At 39.2% G+C, this 20,280-nt stretch overlaps 1 protein-coding gene across 5 annotated transcripts in view; it reads right to left on the bottom strand.

Annotated features, from left to right (window-relative positions):
• Positions 1–2,161: 2,161 nt before the first annotated feature.
• TENT4B (terminal nucleotidyltransferase 4B) overlaps positions 2,162–20,280 on the bottom strand; it is a 61,992-nt gene continuing 43,873 nt past the window's right edge. Inside the window, exons 2-13 of one of the 5 annotated variants that reach the window (XM_059903792.1) lie at positions 17,341–17,464; positions 15,585–15,631; positions 14,040–14,160; positions 12,519–12,626; positions 9,772–9,900; positions 8,805–9,018; positions 7,137–7,263; positions 6,932–7,035; positions 6,649–6,836; positions 4,784–4,948; positions 3,576–3,621; positions 2,162–3,311 (exon numbers count right to left, since the gene is read on the bottom strand). In XM_059903792.1, the coding sequence (XP_059759775.1) occupies positions 3,283–3,311; positions 3,576–3,621; positions 4,784–4,948; positions 6,649–6,836; positions 6,932–7,035; positions 7,137–7,263; positions 8,805–9,018; positions 9,772–9,900; positions 12,519–12,626; positions 14,040–14,160; positions 15,585–15,631; positions 17,341–17,464 (1,402 nt within the window). In that variant the 3' untranslated portion in view covers positions 2,162–3,282. Of the gene's footprint in view, positions 3,622–4,783; positions 4,949–6,648; positions 6,837–6,931; positions 7,036–7,136; positions 7,264–8,804; positions 9,019–9,771; positions 9,901–12,518; positions 12,627–14,039; positions 14,161–15,584; positions 15,632–17,340; positions 17,465–20,280 lie in introns of all 5 variants that reach the window. The other 4 variants (XM_059903791.1, XM_059903795.1, XM_059903796.1 and 1 more) reach the window with 4 other exon arrangements.

Here is a 20,280-nt window from a genome sequence, read left to right as displayed (position 1 = left end):
AAGTTGAGAAGATATGCCATGAACAATAAAAATATCAGCAAAACTTATCAATAATACCCATGGTGATTCCTAGGGATTTCTACAGAGCAACTTAAAAAACTACGTCCTAGTCATCGGGGAGGTCTTCGCAATGAATACACGTCACAGCGATAGCGTCCTGCGGCTCAGAGCAGCCATACTCTCTTGTGACCCACCTACAGTTCAGAACCCCCAAACACTAGGCCATAGGTTAAGGCAATGAAAAGAAAACACAAGGAGATTTAAGACTCCAGAGGAAAAAAGGCTATTAAAAATGCTCTCCCTACCTCACGTGTTTTGCTCTGTGAAGACTTTATCCAGGAATATCTGGAGCCAAAGCAAATGACCTAAATATTAAACCTAAATATTAATGAGAGGCTCAAAATGCAAGGAAAGATAAAACACTCAAAACAGGACAAAAATATAATATGGTCAACTGGTGAAGACTGGAGGGCGACCACACGTAAAACCAGTGGATCCCACAGATCAAAGCTCGATTTGCAAGCCACGTGCAACATCTCCTTACAAATCAAAGACACTAAAAACTGGGCACCTTCACGGACACCTTAAAAATGGAAGAAAAAATGCATTTACCTTTATCATCAAAGCATAACCACTCAGGTTTTGTGCTGACACCTCTTTGACCCATCAGCACCTCTAAAAACCAGTATTTTGAAAAGTTTATTATGACTTTTTAAGGAGCTTCCACACCAACCAGGTACACGCACGCCACTGCCAGAGAAATGTCACCACAGTGAGGCAGGATTTGTAAAACCCCATTCTACAAGTACTAGCAAAGGAAGGTTATGACTCATGGATATGGATGGACTATAATATTTAAATGGCACGTTTCTGACATATTCACAAAATCTTTATAGAAAGTATTTAAACTCAGAAAAGAAAAAAGACGGGAGTCAAATACAGAGATGAGATGTACAAAACAAATGAGCAGGCAAACTAAAAGTTCTTGAAAGTATTTTACTTCAGGTTGAAAAATGAACAGCTTCCACACCGTTCATTGCAAGATACACAGTATTCACGAATACAATGCTGGTCATTTGAGGAAATGTACACACCTCAATTTCTCCTTCATGCTTTTCTTTTAGAAAGATACTGTTTACCAAAAAGAAACGTCAGCAGTACAGGAAAAACTATTTTCCCAATAAATTTACGAAAACCTAAGATTCCCAATGGAATCAAGATTATCTTCCCGCTACCACCACCTTAATATAATCACATGCTTATTGAAACACTAATATCTGCACCCTAAGAGTACATTTACTTTCAACAATGAGGGTGATTCTTTAAAAAAAAACTTCAGTGTGGTAAATGTAACATGGATCTCTGCAAGTATTAAGTGTCTGAAATAGGCAGCTAATACTGGATTTAATATTATTTTATAAATAATTGTTCCCTTAGCAGTAAACATAAGTCTACACATTCACAATAGTCCTAGAAAATAAATACTGTGATTATGCACAATATGTTATGACAAACTAGTTTCAAAAAAACAGAAGCTCAACATCTTGATAAAAATTCTGATCAGAATAAAATGTGACTCTAAAATTTAAAACATTGTCAAAATAACATCACATTTAAAATCTTCCACGGTTTACACAAGTATTATGAACTTCCAGTTCTGGAACACATTTTTTTGCTGTGAATTAAAATACGAACTTATTGAAAACTGTTAATTTCAGTGATGACATCAGTTTTGGTCTTATTTTAGCATTATTTTCTTTATAAAAAGTTGCACTAAGTGTCCATTAATGGTCTGATTGGTCTTCAGTATTTCATAAATGTATATAAAAGAAATTCCTAAAAGCCAATAGTACTTTATATGTATATATTTATAAAAGAATCTCATCTCAGAAATGGCTGTAATTAACAGAGCCAGACATACTGATGCTAAACATGAGTGTTCACCTTGAAAGGAAGCATTTTCAGAAACATCACTTACATTCTATTAAATATTCCCAACCGAGTTTCATACTCAACATGTGATGAATAACAGAATTATACATCTCATTTGCACTCAAAACTGACCACAACCAAAATTTACAGTATGATTGAAACAAGCCAATGTTTAAAAAAGTTTTAATTAAAGATAACAATTCCATGAAAGGAGAGGATAAAGAATGGGATGACAAGAAGTTATTTGGTCTTAATAAGGCAATACAAAATAGATCCATTATCAAAGACCATTTAATTTTTAAAGATCAACAATACCAAAAGCATAAAGTGGAGTATAAGAAAATAGTTTTTTATAAGTATGATTTAATTAAAGCTGTTTACAGTTATTCTCTCCCACAGTAGTTTAGCATGAATTTAAAAAAGAATAAGAGATGAGAAAAACAAGCACACGCAGCACACAGGGTTAGAGGAGCCAGCATGCAACGTCTGTGGAACTCGAGGTTTCACTGCAACAGGAATGGGACCAGACGTGGGTGGCCTTTTTTTTTTTTTTCCTATTAGGAAGAAAAAAAAAAAAAAAAAAAAAAGACTGCAAAGGAAACAAACACAAAGTCATGTAATTGCCCATTGCCCAAGACGACAGCACTATAGAAAACAGTCGCAAGTTAATTCTTAGAGATGACTAGAGATTTTTCAGTGTTTACACAAAAGTACATAGTACATTTTTTTTTTTTTTTTTTTTTTTTACAAAATAAAGTAAACGTCATTTGCCACCATAACCTTTTCTTTAGAGAGGAAAATTTTTGCAGCAGGTCACAAGGGTTCTATTAAGTCATTTCAATGTTGAGGAAACAAATTGAGTAATAGAACTAATCACTTCCCTATAGATGGATGTTAAGATGACAATTCAGATTATTTTTCAAACTAATCCTGAGAAAAATCTGTTTACAATTTAAACAGTAATGTTATGTAAAAAGTATTAACAAATCCACTATTACAAATAACAATTTCCTATATGGTCATCTATATATACACACAATAAAATGGTAAATATATGCAAAAATATTAAAAAAAAAAAAACATGCACAGATCACTTTCCCCTTTGAAATCTGGACTTCCTATAAGATACCTGTGTTTTCCTTCCCCACCCCATCCTCTGAAATTGTTTCTTGTTTCTATCACCCTACCCGCTGAATACTATTCCCTATAACTCTGCATAAAGCCAATGAGAAATAGATTTATTTTACATTCAAGCTTTAAATCTTAAAATGACCCTGTTATAGCATATGACTTATCAAATGAGCAGCCTTTTTTTTCCCCTTTTTTGCTTGCTTTTTGTTTTTGCAGTTGTCAGTCTTCATGATCCATTCCGTGGCGAGCTGGGAAAAAACGCAGTTGCTAAATCAACGTCTGAACAGTGTAAGGCTCCCGAATGTCTCCCAGGAGTCCCTATCCAACTGTCCTGAGCATGAGATCATTGCACACAGAAGACAGTCCATCGTACAACGCCGACTATCTACAAAGGTCTGAGAGGGGGGCGTCCCTCTTGTGTTTCCTCTTTTTGCCATGGTAATACTGATTATTTGATTTGCCTTGATGTTGTTTGTTTGTCATCAAGGAACCATGGCTTGTTTGGGTTGTACCTTGGAAGCCTTTGCTGGAAGAACGAAAGAGCCTTGTTGATCCAGGCTGCAGAGAAGGAAAGTGGTCAAAAAGACATCAGTATTGCAGATTCAACAGAGCACTTGCTAAGACCTGCCTCGGGGAGCTTTCATAACTAGGAATATGCTGACTTATCTAGCAGGCAGAAAACGATGCTACAGGGGTTAACTCTCTCGGGCTCTAAAACTTTTAAATATCAAAAAACATAGACCACTTCTTCTGTTAAGAAGAAGCCCTGTCTTCTTAACAGAGTATATGGAATGTAAGGCTTTTCTTAAGGAACCTATCAACCAGTACACCACATAACAAATGGCATTACTGGAAGAAGCTGTCAGACATGCAGGTGTGTTGCCAGGTCAGGGGTCACCACAGCTGGCCACTCCTTTCCTGCTATCACGTGTCACTTTAACTGCCATTTCTAAACGAGTCTGTGTTTGGTGCACATGACTATAGGTAAAGTGGATTCTGCGAGTCAAGTCACACATGAGGTGACTGACATTAACAGTCAATCTGTACTGCCAAGGGGCCTTCCCCAGGGTCCCTGATGTACTGGGAGAGGGTGTGATGGCCTTAGGCCAGATTCTAGTACGAAATGACTTCTTCTCCTCATTTTGATTCATTACTCATGATGAATAAAATTTCAGGCAACTGAAAAACTTACAATAGAGTGTCTCTGTGGCCTTTTTAAGTCAAAGCTAAAGCTAATCAGCGGACCATGGCTGACTGCTGTCTGATCAGTTCAACACAGGCAACTAGGTATTGAATTTTAAAATAAAAAAGGATATGTTATTCCCAGATGTGCACAACACTGCAATGAGGTCATGCAAAAACTTCACGTGAGTTTACTTCAAGTACAGCTGAAACTTTTTACAACTTGAAGCAATTTTTTTTTATGCTGAATCTGTAATAAGGTGGGTTGGCCGGGACATCTTATAAGGACCAGGTGCTAGATTCCCACAAAGGTTTATGCTACAATGGTGTCTCACAAAGATCCTCAGGACGTCCTGTTACTAGAAGCACTGTCATGCTTTGGCACCTCTTAGAACAAAATATGTTTGTTTTTTAACCTAGAAGCTTTCTTTAAACGCATAATGTGTATGGATACATAGGTATGTATGTATATGCATGTACAAAACTCTAAATATTCTATACTGAATACTAAACAATCAAAAACACAAATTCCACACACCTGGGATTTGTTGGTGCTGTTGGATATGTTAGTGGTCTGGGTGCTCTGCATTTTCCCGCCTGCCTGAGAGGACTCCAAGGACACATCCTGCGACCCTACCCGGTTCCCAGTGGACGGGCGGCAGAGCAGCTGTTTCGGGGTTTTGCACGGTGTCGCATCGGAATCCTAACACAAGTCACATGAATTATAATGTGACACAGTAATAATTTAGACATTCAATAGTAAGAAAGGAAAACAACTTCAGCTAAGCACTCTCTGGACTAAGTCTAATAAATATTTGGGAGTTAAAGGAAGCACACTGAGGAATTTATAAAATTAACTGCTTAAGTTTTCTTCCAAACATCTAAAGTGGCTTATTCTATCAGAGGGTTTCTGTTCATTGTTAAATCCACTGCCCACGCCTGACCTTGTTAATCGGCCTTGACGGAGCTCATAGAGGTCCAAGTTTATTTGCATTTTTATTTACAGAAAATGAACCATGGTATAGTGGAACGAGCACGGTAAAGAGTGAGGACCTAGGTCCCAGTCCCTGATTCAATGTCTTCAACCAAATACAAAACAGTCACTTTACAAAGCTCAGTCTCTCAGAGTCTGCGATGACAGATCAGTGCTCCCTCCAACCAAACACACCGAGTGGATCAGACTTCCCAGACACACTGGTCTGAGCCCACCTGTTTCTGGGCTGCTCGGGCCATGACTGCTACTCTTTCCTCAGCTCTACCCTTCGCCCTCACACTCTGCCCAGCATTTCAGAGACACATACTCTCAGTCCCTAAGGCTCCCTTCTCGAGGCCGTGTCTGCTTTCGCCCCTCTGTGTCTGTGACATCTAGCTCAGCGTTCTGTCCTCCACAGCTCTGCTCTAGGAACCAGAACTGCACACCGGTAGATCCTGCATGTGAGCATTTATGACTCCATTACGATAAATGGTCATCGTCGACAACAAAAAACTACCCCTCTTCCATATTTAGATTATTTTATGTTATACACTTAATGAAGCCAATAAAGCCCATTTTATTAATAGATCTTGATTTTAAGTAAACTCAGGATAAGACAGAAAGTAGATTAGGGATTTCCAGAGCACAGGGGGAGAGAAGAAATTAGGGACTGCTAATAGGTTTGTTTTTGGGGTGATGGAAATGTCCTGGAATTAGATAGTGGTATAGCTGCACAATATTATAAATATGCTAAAAAAAAAACGCTGAAGTTGTACATTTCTTAATGGTGAACAAGAGAGTATATATCCCATTTATATAAAATTTTGAAACAGACAAAACTAATCTATGGTATTAGAAAATCGTAACGGTGGTTACCTCTGAGGGTAAGATTGGGAATTTACTTGAAAACATCATGAGGGAACTCTTTGGGGTGATGGTAATAGTCTATATCTTGTTAGGATTTGGGGTTACACATGTGTATGCATTTGTTAAAATTTAGTAAATGTATAATTAAGATTTCCTTATACGTTAATTTTATATCAAAAGAAAAAACCAGACAAACACTGAACTGTGGTTAATGATGAGCACACAACAGTACTTGGTGGGAAGTGTGCTAATGTCTGCAATACTTTGAAATGTATCAAAGAATAAGATGAACTGGTGAATGAAGGGACAGCTCTGTGATAAGCCAGTAAAATGTTAATGGTAGAATCTAGTGGTGGTGTATATAGATGTTCACTAAAATCCTTTCACTTTTGGCTGTATGCTTGAAAATTTGAACACCATGTTGAGAAAAAGTACAATCATAAAGTTATTAAAATTTCCCAGGGACAAATAAGAAAATGAGCTAGCCTTGGCTCTCTAGATAGAGTTACCCCCAGCAGAACTCCTAAGGGTCTAGGTTTAGAAAACGAGGTCTTCATACTTACGACGTCACTAGAGCTGGACTGTGTAGCAGAAGAGGAAGACACTGGACCTGATGAAGAGTTTGAAGAGTGTTTACTAACAGATTCCGAAGTTTTACTTCTACATTTTCCAAGGGCTTCATTTTCTTCAGATAGATTATTATTACATTTATCTAACTGCTGAGTATCTACTATCAAGGTAACACCATTTCCTGAAAGAGTGGCAAAAGATTGGAAAACGTTTCTTCCCATTAAGCACACACAACACAGAAAAGCCTCTAATACTCAATCGATGAAAAACTCTTACCGTTGCATGAAGGCTCAGGCCTATTCTGCAAGCCCCACTGCTTTGATATCCAATCTCTATATGTGGCAACTTCATCTGTTACTCTAATTATTCTACCTAATATGCTGCAAGTGTTTAAAAAAAAAAGAGGGGAGGTACATTAATTTGAAGATAAGAAGCCACAACCAATTTTGACCCAATGGGCTGATTTTAGTTAAACTTTTACCTCTCCGTTTCGTTGTTGGGATAGTACTTTGCTATTGGCGATACAGCGTGACTCAGAACAACGTAGGCATAATCAAAGGCCTGTTTCACTTGCATGGCCCCATATGAACTCCTTCCAACATCATTACCTTTAAAAGAAATATATACATAAGATATTAAAACCTACCGTGGCTTAATATGAACTAAATGTTTGTGAGCCCTCTTCTGGGAGAGCAAGGGCACTCACTATCCTGCTAGAGCTGCACTCAGAATCTGAGCTGTCAGTCGGTCCCACAGCTCCCCAGACTCTATAAACGTGTGCATCACGCATAAATATGTTCTTATGGCATATAAATTGCCTAAATGTCTTCTGGCCCAACAGGACTATCCCATACACAGTCATGCAAATAAAAGAAGTAACTGCCTGTTTTTCCCTAAGAGGGAAACCAAGCTAAATTATAAATACTTATTTTTTGCTTGGTAGGTATACAGACATCTCCTGCACTAAATTATAAGCTCCTAAAAAGCAAGGACCATCTTGCTGAAAAAACCTTTGTGTCCTTTATGTAGGGTAGGCTCCCAGTGAACATTTATTTCCTCAATGAATAAACACAGAACTTTCTTTTCTTTTTTTTTTTTTTTTTTTTTTTGCCGCACTGTGCGGCATATGGAATCCTAGTTCCCCGACCAGGGATCGAACCTGAGCCCCCTACATTGGAAGCGCGGAGTCTTAACCACTGGACCGCCAGGGAAGTCACCACACAGAACTATTAATGTTTATAAGATGGCTCATCAAGCCAGAAAAGGGCTCCTAGGCAACTACTCTCTCAACTCTCTTTCCTTACTCATTTTCAAGGCCAATACATTAAAGCAAATGACTAAAAGCATTTCCATTGAAGTCCGATAACACGGACTCTAAATATTTTACAATTATATCAGGAAAAAACATTGCCCAGAAAAACTAGGATACAAGCAAGCAAACACAGCATCATGAAAGCACAGGAGGAATTCATTTTCTGCTCACTTTTAAGCCAACATAAAGCTGGAAAAAGCACAGGGAGACTACGCAAAATTAAAGAGGTAAGAAGGGGTCCAAAGGGAAACTAAACTATCTCTTGGTACCCTTTTTCTCAGGAATTCTGAGACATATGAGCGTGCTCACTCCCTCTAAGGACCTCAAAATCCTCACTTAAAGCGCCAGCTGACAACTGGTTAGAATCAGGAGCAGTGAGGACTCGAGAAAGAAGAAAAATGGCACCAAACTGGAGATGCGCAAACCCACCCAAATAGTTAATACCCATTCTCCTTTGCCTTTAAGAGTCGAATGGATTCTACTCCCAACTCAACTCATTTGGAAGTCTGCAATGTGTTCTTCTGCTGTGTGTGTGTGTTTATGTTCATGTGTTTGCTTATAAAATATTTTGAGGAAAAAAAATGACTACAATTACAAGTTAATCCTTAATTTTTCATCTGAAGAGAGTTTAAAGTACAATATGATGACTGACAACGCCCTTTTCTTTCTTTTTCTTTTTTTGGCCGCACCGCGAGGCTTGCGGGATCTCAGTTCCCCCGACCAGGGATTGAACCCAGGCCCTCAGCAGTGAAAGCGCGGAGTCCTAACCACTGGACTGCCAGGGAATTCCCAAGGCCTTTTTCTTTGCATGTCCATAGATTTACCTAAATTCAATACCTGGTTGTAAAGGATCTTCAATATAAAGCATGGATGGCCTGTAGCCATCTAGCATATTTTTCTGTACTTCATCTTTGGCCACATAGGAACCACCATCCTTTATCCGGATGCCAGTCTTTAAATAATTGAAGTGTCGTCCATATAATTCAAAAAATTCTATTAAGAGAACACCATAGTTTGTATTGGGGATGCAAGCATCTTCCCTGGGATGTAACTAAAATGAGAAGAAAAAAAATTATATTGGACTTTCTCTAAATTCAAGGTGAGGATAATAAATGACATCCTAACTTCTATAAACAGTATTATTATAATTTTGGTTTAGCATAGCAGCCAATAGGTCATGGAGTTAGAGCAGGCTAATCGTAATAGTACTTCTGTTATAGACAACCTAAATTAAAGCCCCATGGGTGTGGGGGGACCTGGTGGGGGACAATTTATAAGGCTGAATTTTACAGCTGCCCCAGGATGCTGAGAGCGTGGGCTTGGCCCAACATCAGGGAAGTCATTCTGACTCACCAGCAGAGTCACGCAGTTGGCAACACTGCGCCACATAAACACGCTCACTGACGAGATTAAGACTTCTAACTCATCTTAACCAGACAGCAAATCGCAATTCCAGCTAAACTTACAAGAGTAGTTGCTTAGAAGACATTCTTAATTTTGGCATTTGTATTACTATTTACACCTATGGAAACCACACCATACTTCTGCATGCTAAAATTTGCAGTGAAAAGTCTCAAAAATACTAGAGCACATGGGATTAAAAATTTAAAAAAAAATATTCTTCCCTAGGGATTTTAAAGTACTTATTTGCTAAATTATAAAAAGGTACCTAGTTCAAAGGGAAAAGTCATAAGTAATCAAGGGAAACACTCTAATTAGAGCCTGATTTAAATTTTTTCCAAAATGATTCCCAACTGATTTATTTTAAAAAATGTTTAGTGTACACTAGTATGGTACAACTTACCTGAAGGAAACTTACTGCCATTAAAAAGAGACTATAAGAACCAATTCCACCTGTAAATACTTCATTAAGGTCCCTCTGTAATAAGAACTGTTTCAATACTAATACCAAGTATGGTAATACAGGATATTTCTGGAAAAGAAAATTGTATTTTCAATGAATTCCTACATCAATAATAGCTCTAAGCATTAACAGCATATATGGTCTCTAAGTATAAACTGGTCCTTACATTACAAACTTTGGTGGACATATGTAATATACTTAATTTTCTATTTTAAAAACAAGCTATAAAAAAGTAAGCTATAAGTATTAAGGATTGTCTCCTCACATCTAAGATCTAAAACATGTAGATGTAAATGACAGCACCCAAGCACTCACTACAGGACAGAAACGCTAGCAATACCTATTTTGTGACACTCATTTATGACCATTACCGAATAATATTCAATTCGGTAAATAGGTAACAGAAACAGTACAGGACAACGTCTCAATTCTTTTTTTTTTTTTTTGGCCACACCTCCCAGCTTGCAGGATCTTAGTTCCCCGACCAGGAATCGAATCCAGGCCCCATGTAGTGAAAGCGCAGAGTCCTAACCACTGGACCACCAGGGAATTCCCATCTCTTAAAGCACTAAGTCAGTGGGATTTTAAAGGATCACTTCTTGCAGGTGGCACTCCACAGGCAGACCAGGGTCCTTCAGATGATTCTGCAGGGCCCGGGAGCAGGAGCCATCCTGCCTGCTGCTCTCCATGTGGGCAGGTGAACACACAGACCCACCTTCCGTGCTTTACAAAGAAGGGCGAGAGCATCCATGCTGGCAAATACGGACAGTGTGAGTCTGTCTTTCACTCAGGCACACACTCGTTAAGCACTCTCCACAAGCCAGGCCCTAGGCTAGGGACGCTGAGGGGAACAAAGCAGGCACAAACATCGAGAAAGAAGTCAACAGCCATTACCTAGGGGTGGTAGAATTACTAGTGATTTCCACTCTTTTCTTGACGCTTACAATGAAAACAAACTGCTTCCATAAGAAAAAAGTTGATACTTTTGCAAATCATGGCAAAGTAAGCAAGCATGAGAAACAACAAAAATATGGAGAAATAATCATTTTTAAACACTACAGTTGAACTCAGAAATATAGTCTCTTTAAAGAACAACTAGGCAAATTTCCAACAGAATTTTTTCTGCATATATCCTCTGACCCAGAAATTCCACTTCTGGGAATCTTCCTACAATTTATTAGTGTAAAGAAAGATGTAGGCATGGAAGGATGTTCACCAAGCACTTTTTGTAACAGAAAAAACCACTGGAAGCAACACCAGGGAAGTGCTACACAAAGCACAATAATCCTGACATGGGACAACCATGTAGTCAGTGAAAAGAATGAAGGAACCCTGACTGTACTGATACAGAAAAACCCACCAAAATATTAAGTTAAAAAAAAAGTATTAGACATCTTGTACATAGTGTGCTATATTCCTTTTGTTAAAAATTTCAAGAAGAGGATAAACAAGCAAAGAAAAAAAGCTGATGAAGGCACATCCTATGAAGCTGATCTAAGCATATAAGGTATAAGGGTGACTTACTTTTTACTACCCTTTTATACTGGTAAGATTTTTTATCATACGTGTTATTCTCAATTTTTAAAAAAGTTTCTTTCTGGTAAAAAGAAACTTTATACACACCCAATACCTCCAAAAGAGTGGGATTACAGATAATATTTCTTTTCTTTTTCTGCTTTTCTATACTCTGCTCATTTATACAAGAATATAATGTTTACCACAGGAGAGTTAAAATTTTTTCTGACATAAAAAGAAAAAGGTGAACCTGAAGAGCTGCTAAAAAAACAAAACATCGTGGGGGCTTCCCTGGTGGCGCAGTGGTTAAGAATCCGCCTGCCAATGCGGGGGACATGGGTTCGAGCCCTGGTCCGGGAAGATCCCACATGCCACACAGCAACTAAGCCCGTGTGCCACAACTACTGAGCCTGCGCTCTAGAGCCCACGTTCTGCAACTACTGAGCCCATGCAACACAACTACTGAAGCCCGCGTGCTCTAGGGCCCGTGCTCCGCAACAAGAGAAGCCACAGCAGTGAGAAGCCCGCGTACTGCAACGAAGAGTAGGCCCCGCTCTCAGCAGCTAGAGAAAACCGCGTGCAGCAGCGAAGACCCAATGCAGCCAAAAATTAAAAAATGAATAAAATAAATACATTTATTTAAAAAAAAAAACAACATTGTGAATGGAGAGAAATGATATTCTACATAAGCCAAAGCAGTTCACAGTTTTTAGTTTTGGGAGAAAAAAGCTGATGGGTTTAAGCATGTGAAATGTTCTGAAGATGATGTAGACAAATTCTGCCCTATCTGGGAAGAAAACAGAATAAGCAGAAACAGACTTAAACCACTTCAAGATAAGCTAAGGACACCTGCAGGACCTATCTTACAGGTGACTTGGGAATTAAAATCTAGAAAAGGCTCCCTAGAGAGGGTCTTAATCTGAACTCTTGGAGAGAAGTTCTTCAAAAGCTTCCTCAACCCTTAATTCTTACTTGAGGTCACATTATAAATTACTGATTATTACAAGCAGGTTCAAGGAAAGTAAAACCACTGCACAGAAAAGAAGCATTTGTCAGCGATACACATATAAAAATAGTTTAGCCAAGTATATCAGAACACCACCACAACAGAATCTCAAAACACAACTCCATTTCTAGTATTTTCACCGAATAAACACTATAACTTCTCTGACCTTGGTAAAATCTTTGATGAGGTCAGCTGCTCTCACACCATTCTGTACATTAAAGCTGATATCAACTTTCACTTCGGTAAAAGAATCTGTTAATTTAATAATAGGTACCTAGAAAGAGAAGACAGGTAAAATTTAAAACTTTAACCAAATTAAATGACAAAATCAGGGGATGGAAGGTTATCAGACTTGAGGTCTTGACCTCCTCATGAGGACATAAAAACACTGAGTATTCTGAACACTCCGTACCATAGTTGACTTGGCCTTCTAGATATTTTACATTACATATTTAGCATTTAACCTCATGCAATATATTTTGTAATTTCTACTAACTGAGAGTTTTGAAATCAGGTAACAAAAACTTTCTCAACATTAATATACTTTGGAGAACAGTTTCCAACTCAAGAAAATCAAGAATTATGAACGTCAGCCCACAGCACCAAACTATTTCCAATAAGAAAACTGCTAGATTCTTTTTTTTTTTTTTTTTAATTTTTATTTATTTATTTTTGGCTGTGTTGGGTCTTCATTTCTGTGCGAGGGCTTTCTCTAGTTGTGGCAAGTGGGGGCCACTCTTCATCGCGGTGCGCGGGCCTCTCATTATCGCGGCCTCTCTTGTTGCGGAGCACAGGCTCCAGACGCGCAGGCTCAGTAATTGTGGCTCACGGGCCTAGTTGCTCCGCGGCATGTGGGATCTTCCCAGACCAGGGCTCGAACCCGTGTCCCCTGCATTGGCAGGCAGATTCTCAACCACTGCGCCACCAGGGAAGCCCGAAAACTGCTAGATTCTTAAGTCACACACAGTAAGTCGCTGGCCTTTTTGGTCAGTTTTGCAAACAGCCCAAAAAACAACCTAACAAGAGAACTTAAAATGTAAGAATTATTCTCAAATGAAAAATGAGAGGATGATTTATATGCGATATCAGGAATTCTTTAAAAAAAAAAAGCTCTATTTCTACCACGCATTAGGAAACTCAGGCCAGCAAACTTTGTGTACAGAACTGGATTTCCAAATTAACAGCTTTTAATAAAAAACAATACATGTTGTTTTGCTCTAATAAAACCTAATATGCAAAAATCCAAGCTTCTAAAATAGACATATTTATTTCTAATGAGCTTCTGTGAAAATTCTTTAATGTCCATTCCGTTAGTTAAAATATGACTTGATTTACAAAATTTCAATTAATACAATTCTTCAAGGATACAAAATATGATAGAAAAGCAACAGCTATGCAACTATAAACTTTATCAGCTATTCACATTTGTACTTACGTTTTTTATATTAAAAAATCTCTACAGTATTATGTATGATAAATTGAATAATATTTTTTAAAGAAATGTACAACCAGAATAATTCATTTGTCTCACAAACACAACTTTTTATGTACAAGCACCGTGATCATTAACAAAAGGAAGGAATAATTCACTCACAGTCCGACGGTGCTCCCCAAAATTAAGTCTTAATTTTACAAGTTTCATGCATAAGTAACCAGAGAGTTTAAGATGAAATGCTGAAGAACTTACAGTTGCTTTGTCTAGAACTTTCACTGAATCCTCATCTGCAACCTTATGCTTCCGAAGAGCTTCTTCCAGGGTCCAGAGGGGTAGGTTCTCCCACTTCCCAAACACCACAAGATCGATGTCACTGAACACAGAGCACACACAAGAGTTGTTTCAAGAAGTGAGAAACTGTACTTACTTTAACTCATTCAAGCTACAAACAGCAGGTCAGTACAATGGAACTCTATTTCTCACCCTGCCCAGTGAAGACTAAATGTGTTGGTGAGGACTGTTCTTAGAGAGGAAGTGGAAACTGGTGATTTTAACAACCTTCTCCTTCTCCTGGTCATTTCCCGGGGTGATTTTAAAAGAAGTAACACCTCAAAAACACCAGTTAACGTTTCCTGTTCATAAAGGCTTCTGCTACTAAAAAACTTAAGACCTTCCAAGTGAATGAGGTTAACTGATTGTGACTTACATTATTAAGTATAAAAAGCAAGATGCAGGCAGTGTATCTAGTATGCTACCATTTGTGTACAAAAGGAAGAAACACACATTTCCTTTTATATGCATAGAATATCTCTGGAAAGATATGCAAAGAACTGGTAATAGCACTTCCTCCAAGGAGAGAAACTGGGGGAGAGAGGTGGGATCCAGACTTTTCATTGTAATTATGTGTGTGCTCTTTTCAGATCTGAGCTAGGTAAATGTAGTACTGCTCATAAAATTTAATTAAATTATTAGAAAGAGTGACTCAGGTTTTGCTGAGGCTCAGAACCTAAATAAGGAAAAATATTAACGGACTCAAAGTTGAATATTTTATGGCTTTTGTAGGCCTAAGACAGCAATGGGAAGAATGGAAATTGCTAGGATCCATCCACTTTAACACATTTTAAGTTTGGGTAAAGTAGACTGAATCAAACTCAAATGAAAAACACGATGGACACCTATAGTGCACTTGAACATGTGTTAGAAGGGTAAATCTCAGGTTGAGTGCTCTTACCACAATAATGACAAAAACATCATGAAATGTTTTTGCTTCGTAAAGACCACATTTCAATTCTTAGAGAGCAGGTACTCACTCCTCAAGGAAGTCTTACTAACCCCCAAAATCACCCCCAACACACACGCCCCCACCCCCAGCTATGGGCCAAGACAGCCCTCATTTGAGAAGACCGAAACAAACAAGAGGCCTGAAAAGACCAAGACTTCCCTCAGAGAAGAGTTTGTACCCTGATTTTCTGAATCAGAACACTGGAACAGGAGCTAATAGTATGAGTTCTTAATAAAAAATGAGAGACCTGGCATTCCAGAGAATACAAAGTTCTAGAGCATAATCAGGTGTTTTACCGTAATATTACATTAACATCTGTGATAGTGGGTTAAGTTACGGGGTTGAACAGTTCTCTGCAGTGATATTCTACCTCAAGATAATTCAAATAAAATACAGGTAAGTGAATTTTTGTTTCATAAATCTGTTTTTGTTTCAACTCTTACACATTCAACAGTCAAAGCGCATACACTCTAAAAAAATGTACAATCCCTTAAAAGTGCCATAAATGTACTAACCTCGTAGGTAAATACAGGCCTGTTTTAAAACTTCCAAATATCTGGACCTAAAATAGAAAAAAATTGTTATATTAAAATATCAGATGAAAAGCCACCAAGCTATGGAGAAATGCAGGGTTTTGCCACCCTCTACTGGTAATTTTTAGTACTACAAGAGCATTTTTTTTCTAACACCATGCTTTCATGAAGCGGGATCCCGTGGCTTATAGACAGACATTCGGAATACAGCTTAAACTTATTAGGTTCAAATATCAAATACGTAGACTTAAATAGAAACCTTTCGAAAGTAATGTTCAGGTCACTAATGTTCCCTGATCATCTAGAGATATAATCACAAGTCCTTAACTTTTGTTCTCTCAAAAGGAATCTTCTCATAGATTACTGAATTAGGGTCAGACTACTTCAGTTCCAGGACAAGTGCCAGCCAGTAGGCCATCTCCACAGAGAACGCCAGGCACTGTCATCATAACACTATGCCGTGGCATAAAATCAGGCCACATCCTATCTCAAACCACAGAGAACAGTGGAAGACTCAGGCAAATACGTGTCTGCCAGTGATTGCAATAAAGGATGAACAATGAAAAAAGTTCAACTTTTGAGGCGAGATGGACCCAGGAACCTCATCACAGCCTCGTGCTCCTTCATCTGCAAAAAAAATTGTGGATAAAATCCCCCACCTCGGAAGGAGGAGGACTGATTTAGATCAGGGTTTCCCAACTTCAGCACTACTGGCATCCGGGGCAGGTAATTCTTCGTGCTGAGGAGTTGCCCTGTGCGTCGTGTGACGCTTAGCAACCTCCCTGGCCTCTACTCATTACATGCCAGCCAGGAGCACCTCACCAGTCACGATAATAAAAAATGTCTCTGGCATTGCCAGATGCCTCCTGGGGGAGAAACGTGTCCCCAGCTGAAAGCTGCCAATCTAGATCACATAGGAGAAACAACGTGGCATACAGTGGCTGCTCAATAAAATATTATTAGTGGCCTCCCCTCTTCCCTGTACCTACAGTATCTTATCTGAAGCTTCTTTGTTTTGCCAACTGGACCAGAAAAACTTCCCTGGCTTCACCTTTACCAGCCCATGACGGAGTCTAAAGAAAAGCTATATAACACGATGTACAATGTAATGGATTCTAATAAGTTACTTCTTCGAATGCACAAAATTGTACAACAGACCCTCAAAGGAGCCCTAAAAAGTGAGCGTCAACAATAAGAACCACAAATAAGCAGAGGAAATCTTGGGCAAAAGTTTTGTTCACTGGGTGGGAGCTATACTGGGAGACAAGGAGTGATTAGAAAAAGAGAAGAAAACAACAGTTTCAGGAAAGTAGAACACACGCCTGCATTAGCCTATGAAAACGAATTTCAAATGACATAAGAAATTCCTACTTGACATCTTCATTCAGCTATACACAATTATGTAATGTTCATACTGACAAGCTGGAACAAAATAGTAACAGCGTTTTGATACAGCACATCCAAATAACCCACTACTACAAGGAGGCTTTATTTGTCTTTCTTCTCTTTATAGTAATGATTCCTAAAAATAGTTTGCAGTTAGTAGCTGCTATTCAGTACTGCAAAGAAATGGTTTTAAGTAAGTCATCCAATTCAATGCAAATAATTAGGAAGCCCAAAATTCTAAAGGCTGAAGAAAATTCTTTGCTTTTAAAATTTCATTAGATCACAACTCTACACATGCACATACACAGGGATATTACCACCTAAGCACCCTTCTACCCAGACAGGTACTCACGTCAGCACTGGGCCAGAGCTCCTTAATCACACTCTCGATCCTGTTCACCACCTCCATCCGCATCTTCTCCTCCTCTGGTCTTGGAGACATGTATTCATAAAAATCACTTATTTCTTCATGCAGACTGAAGAAAAAAAGCAGAAAAGTTAATATGAGCAGGGCCAAACTAATGAGAAATCACTAGCTTAAATAATCTTACCTAATTAAGTCTATAAGATAACTCAGCTGATGATTTTACATTCATAGATTTCTCCCCTTAATTTTAAAGTTACAATTCATGCTAAAATGGGAACGTACAAAATTTAATCAAAATGCCAAAATAAATAAAACAAGAAATTCCAAATGCCAAGAAGCCTTAATAGAAGTGTACTTAGCAGCTCTCACAGCACGTATTACCTGCCTGGGCAGAATATTTGCTGGGTGCTGGTGATTTTTAAATTTCTTAAATTTCAAGTGTAAGGCCTGGCCTCTGCCTTTACTCTTCTGATCCAGTAGATATAAACACAAGAAGATACAGAATCTAGGTGACGAAGACAAGCTTCCTGGCAGTGGGGATGACCCTCTAACCCCTCTGTAATCCATTCCTCACAGGAGCAAAACAGCGTGTCTTCCATAACGTTTGCTTAGTGAATTACGTGTCAAATGAATACGTCAGCCAGTGAATATCAGCAAAGACCTGAAAAGAATGGCTGGCAGACAAGGCTCCACGAAGGAGCTAAGAAGACTTCCCGAGACAGAGAGGCACGAGGCACGCTCAGGGAGCCCCGAGCGAAGGGCACAGCCTGTGGCAGAGCGGGGAGTAAAGGGAGGAGCAGCACCTGATGACAGCAGGCTTTGAACAAAAAGCTAAGAAGTTCAGACCTTCCCCGGTGGTAACGGAACTATTTCAATGTTCCTGAGAGGGACCAGGGAAAGACTGACGTAAAAAATGGAGCATTTTAAGAAGATTCAGCTGGCAGTGGTGCAAACAACGGATTGGGAAAGAGACGAGACTGGAGGCGGAGGAATGGCTCATAAATTACTGCAACCGTAGAAGAACTAGCTGAAGGCCTGGAGGATGGTGGAAGGAAAGAAATGGGCTCCAGGAATGCCACACGCACAGACACAACGGCTGGGCCACAGGGCACGATCAGCAATGGAAAGACAGGAGTGAGGACACCTGCAAGGGCTGAGGCCTGAAGGGCTGGGGGCATCAATGAACAAGATGAAAGGGAAAACTAGGCGGGCTAAGGGGCTGGGTGTAGTCAATTACTACTGCAGAATAGAAGAAAACGAAAATAGCATTCCTTAACAAGCTGGTGCAACTGTGAAGAGCTACCTTTAGGAGGGAAAACTGAATATAAAATGGGAGGAAATCTGCTAAACTTGTATTGGACGCAGACAAGGTGGGAGGCCCGGCTCCAGGTAGCTGGAGGTAAGCCGGCGTGAGGTTGTATTCGTGGTGTCTCAGTCTAGCACAGCTGTGATGGACCAGGAAGCCAGGAGAAGGGCACTCGTTAAATAGCAATGGGTGCCAAGTGCCAGAGGGGAGGCATGCTGGGGGGCAGTGGTAGGCAGTGCAGCCTCGAAGTAATAGAATCTGGAAGGCGGGGTGTGCCCGCAGCGGTAAGCCCATTCAGGTCCAGAGCGGGGTACAGGAGTCACGGGAAGCTAGAAACACCAGGAGATCCAAAATGGTTTATAAAGAAAGGAAAGAAAAATGTCTAAGTCCCAACCTCCACTGGCTATAACATTTAAAATGTGGCTGAGTAAGCAATCAACAGTTTCTGCCTCTTCTGATGTTTTATTTTTAGACAGAGTCAAAAAAACCTGAGTTCCAGACTCGGGCTCTGCCTGAGGGCAGCTATGTTCTTTCTGAAAAGCGACTGGCACTTTCTGGCCTCGGTGTCCTCAGGCACAACCACGGGGTTGGCAACAGGGAGCCTTTTCAGCCCCTTAGTTTCAAACCCTGGGCCATTTGGGAAGGAATGATTTATAGCAGCGTTCTGCCTGGTCACTGTGCAATACCACAGAAAAACTGGATTTTAAAACTCCAGGGAGTTCTGCAGGTGGAATCAAGTCTTCCTTGGTATGCTTCGAGGTACCCTAGGATCTTCTGATTTTTTTTTTAAGCTTCCCAGGTTTTAATATATTCTCTAAGGTCATCCTCTTTGGCTTCTTAAAGACAACAGCTAAAATGACTAGTCATTACAGAGTTTACAGCTTGCTTTACTCTTCTGCACTTTTGGCAGGGATGAGGACCACAAATAAACAACAAAATAAATGGACTTCTTATCTAACTGGATCATTCGCTATGTATCAGAGTTTATTTGTGGTTCGAAAGCACATCACTGTAGAATACTTCCATTTTAACCAATGGAAAAAACCTCCTAAATTTGATTGTTATCTATTCTACAAAGGCCCACTTACACATTTTCTAATTCAAATACAGGCAAAAAATATTTAGCCTGTCTTCCAGTTAATCTTCAAGTCATACGAAACTAAGTAAGAATTCATCCTCTAAACACTACCGAGTGCCTATGTTCAGGGCATTACAAGGAAAAAGGCTAGTCACCCATGATCCTTGCCCTGGGTAGTTTCCACCTAATGATGAAAAGAAATACTCATTTGAAGTAGTTTTGTGATGTGTAATATATATATATTCTGCACTGTTCCACCACAGGCAGGTTGCAGATAAACAGGAGTGCCTTCCAATGATGATAGCTTCGGGAAATGGAAAGGGGTTGCCTTGCAAGGTAGTAAGGTCCCCGTCACTACAAGTATAAATAAAAAAACTAGATGACCATGAAGCAAACAAAGGTTTTATAAGAGATTTCTGAACTTGGTAAAAAGTGGAGAAGATTCTAAAATTCCTGTTTATCACTAGGCTTTTAGGTTTCTAATTAGCACATTAATTTGGAGACAAGGCATTACAGTTTTACATGACAAATCCTTAAATCA

Source organism: Balaenoptera ricei, chromosome 19 (genome assembly GCF_028023285.1).
Source record: "Balaenoptera ricei isolate mBalRic1 chromosome 19, mBalRic1.hap2, whole genome shotgun sequence".
Taxonomy (NCBI): Eukaryota; Metazoa; Chordata; class Mammalia; order Artiodactyla; family Balaenopteridae; genus Balaenoptera; species Balaenoptera ricei.
Note: the sequence above shows the minus strand (reverse complement) of the source record. Positions and strands in the feature narration are given on the sequence as shown.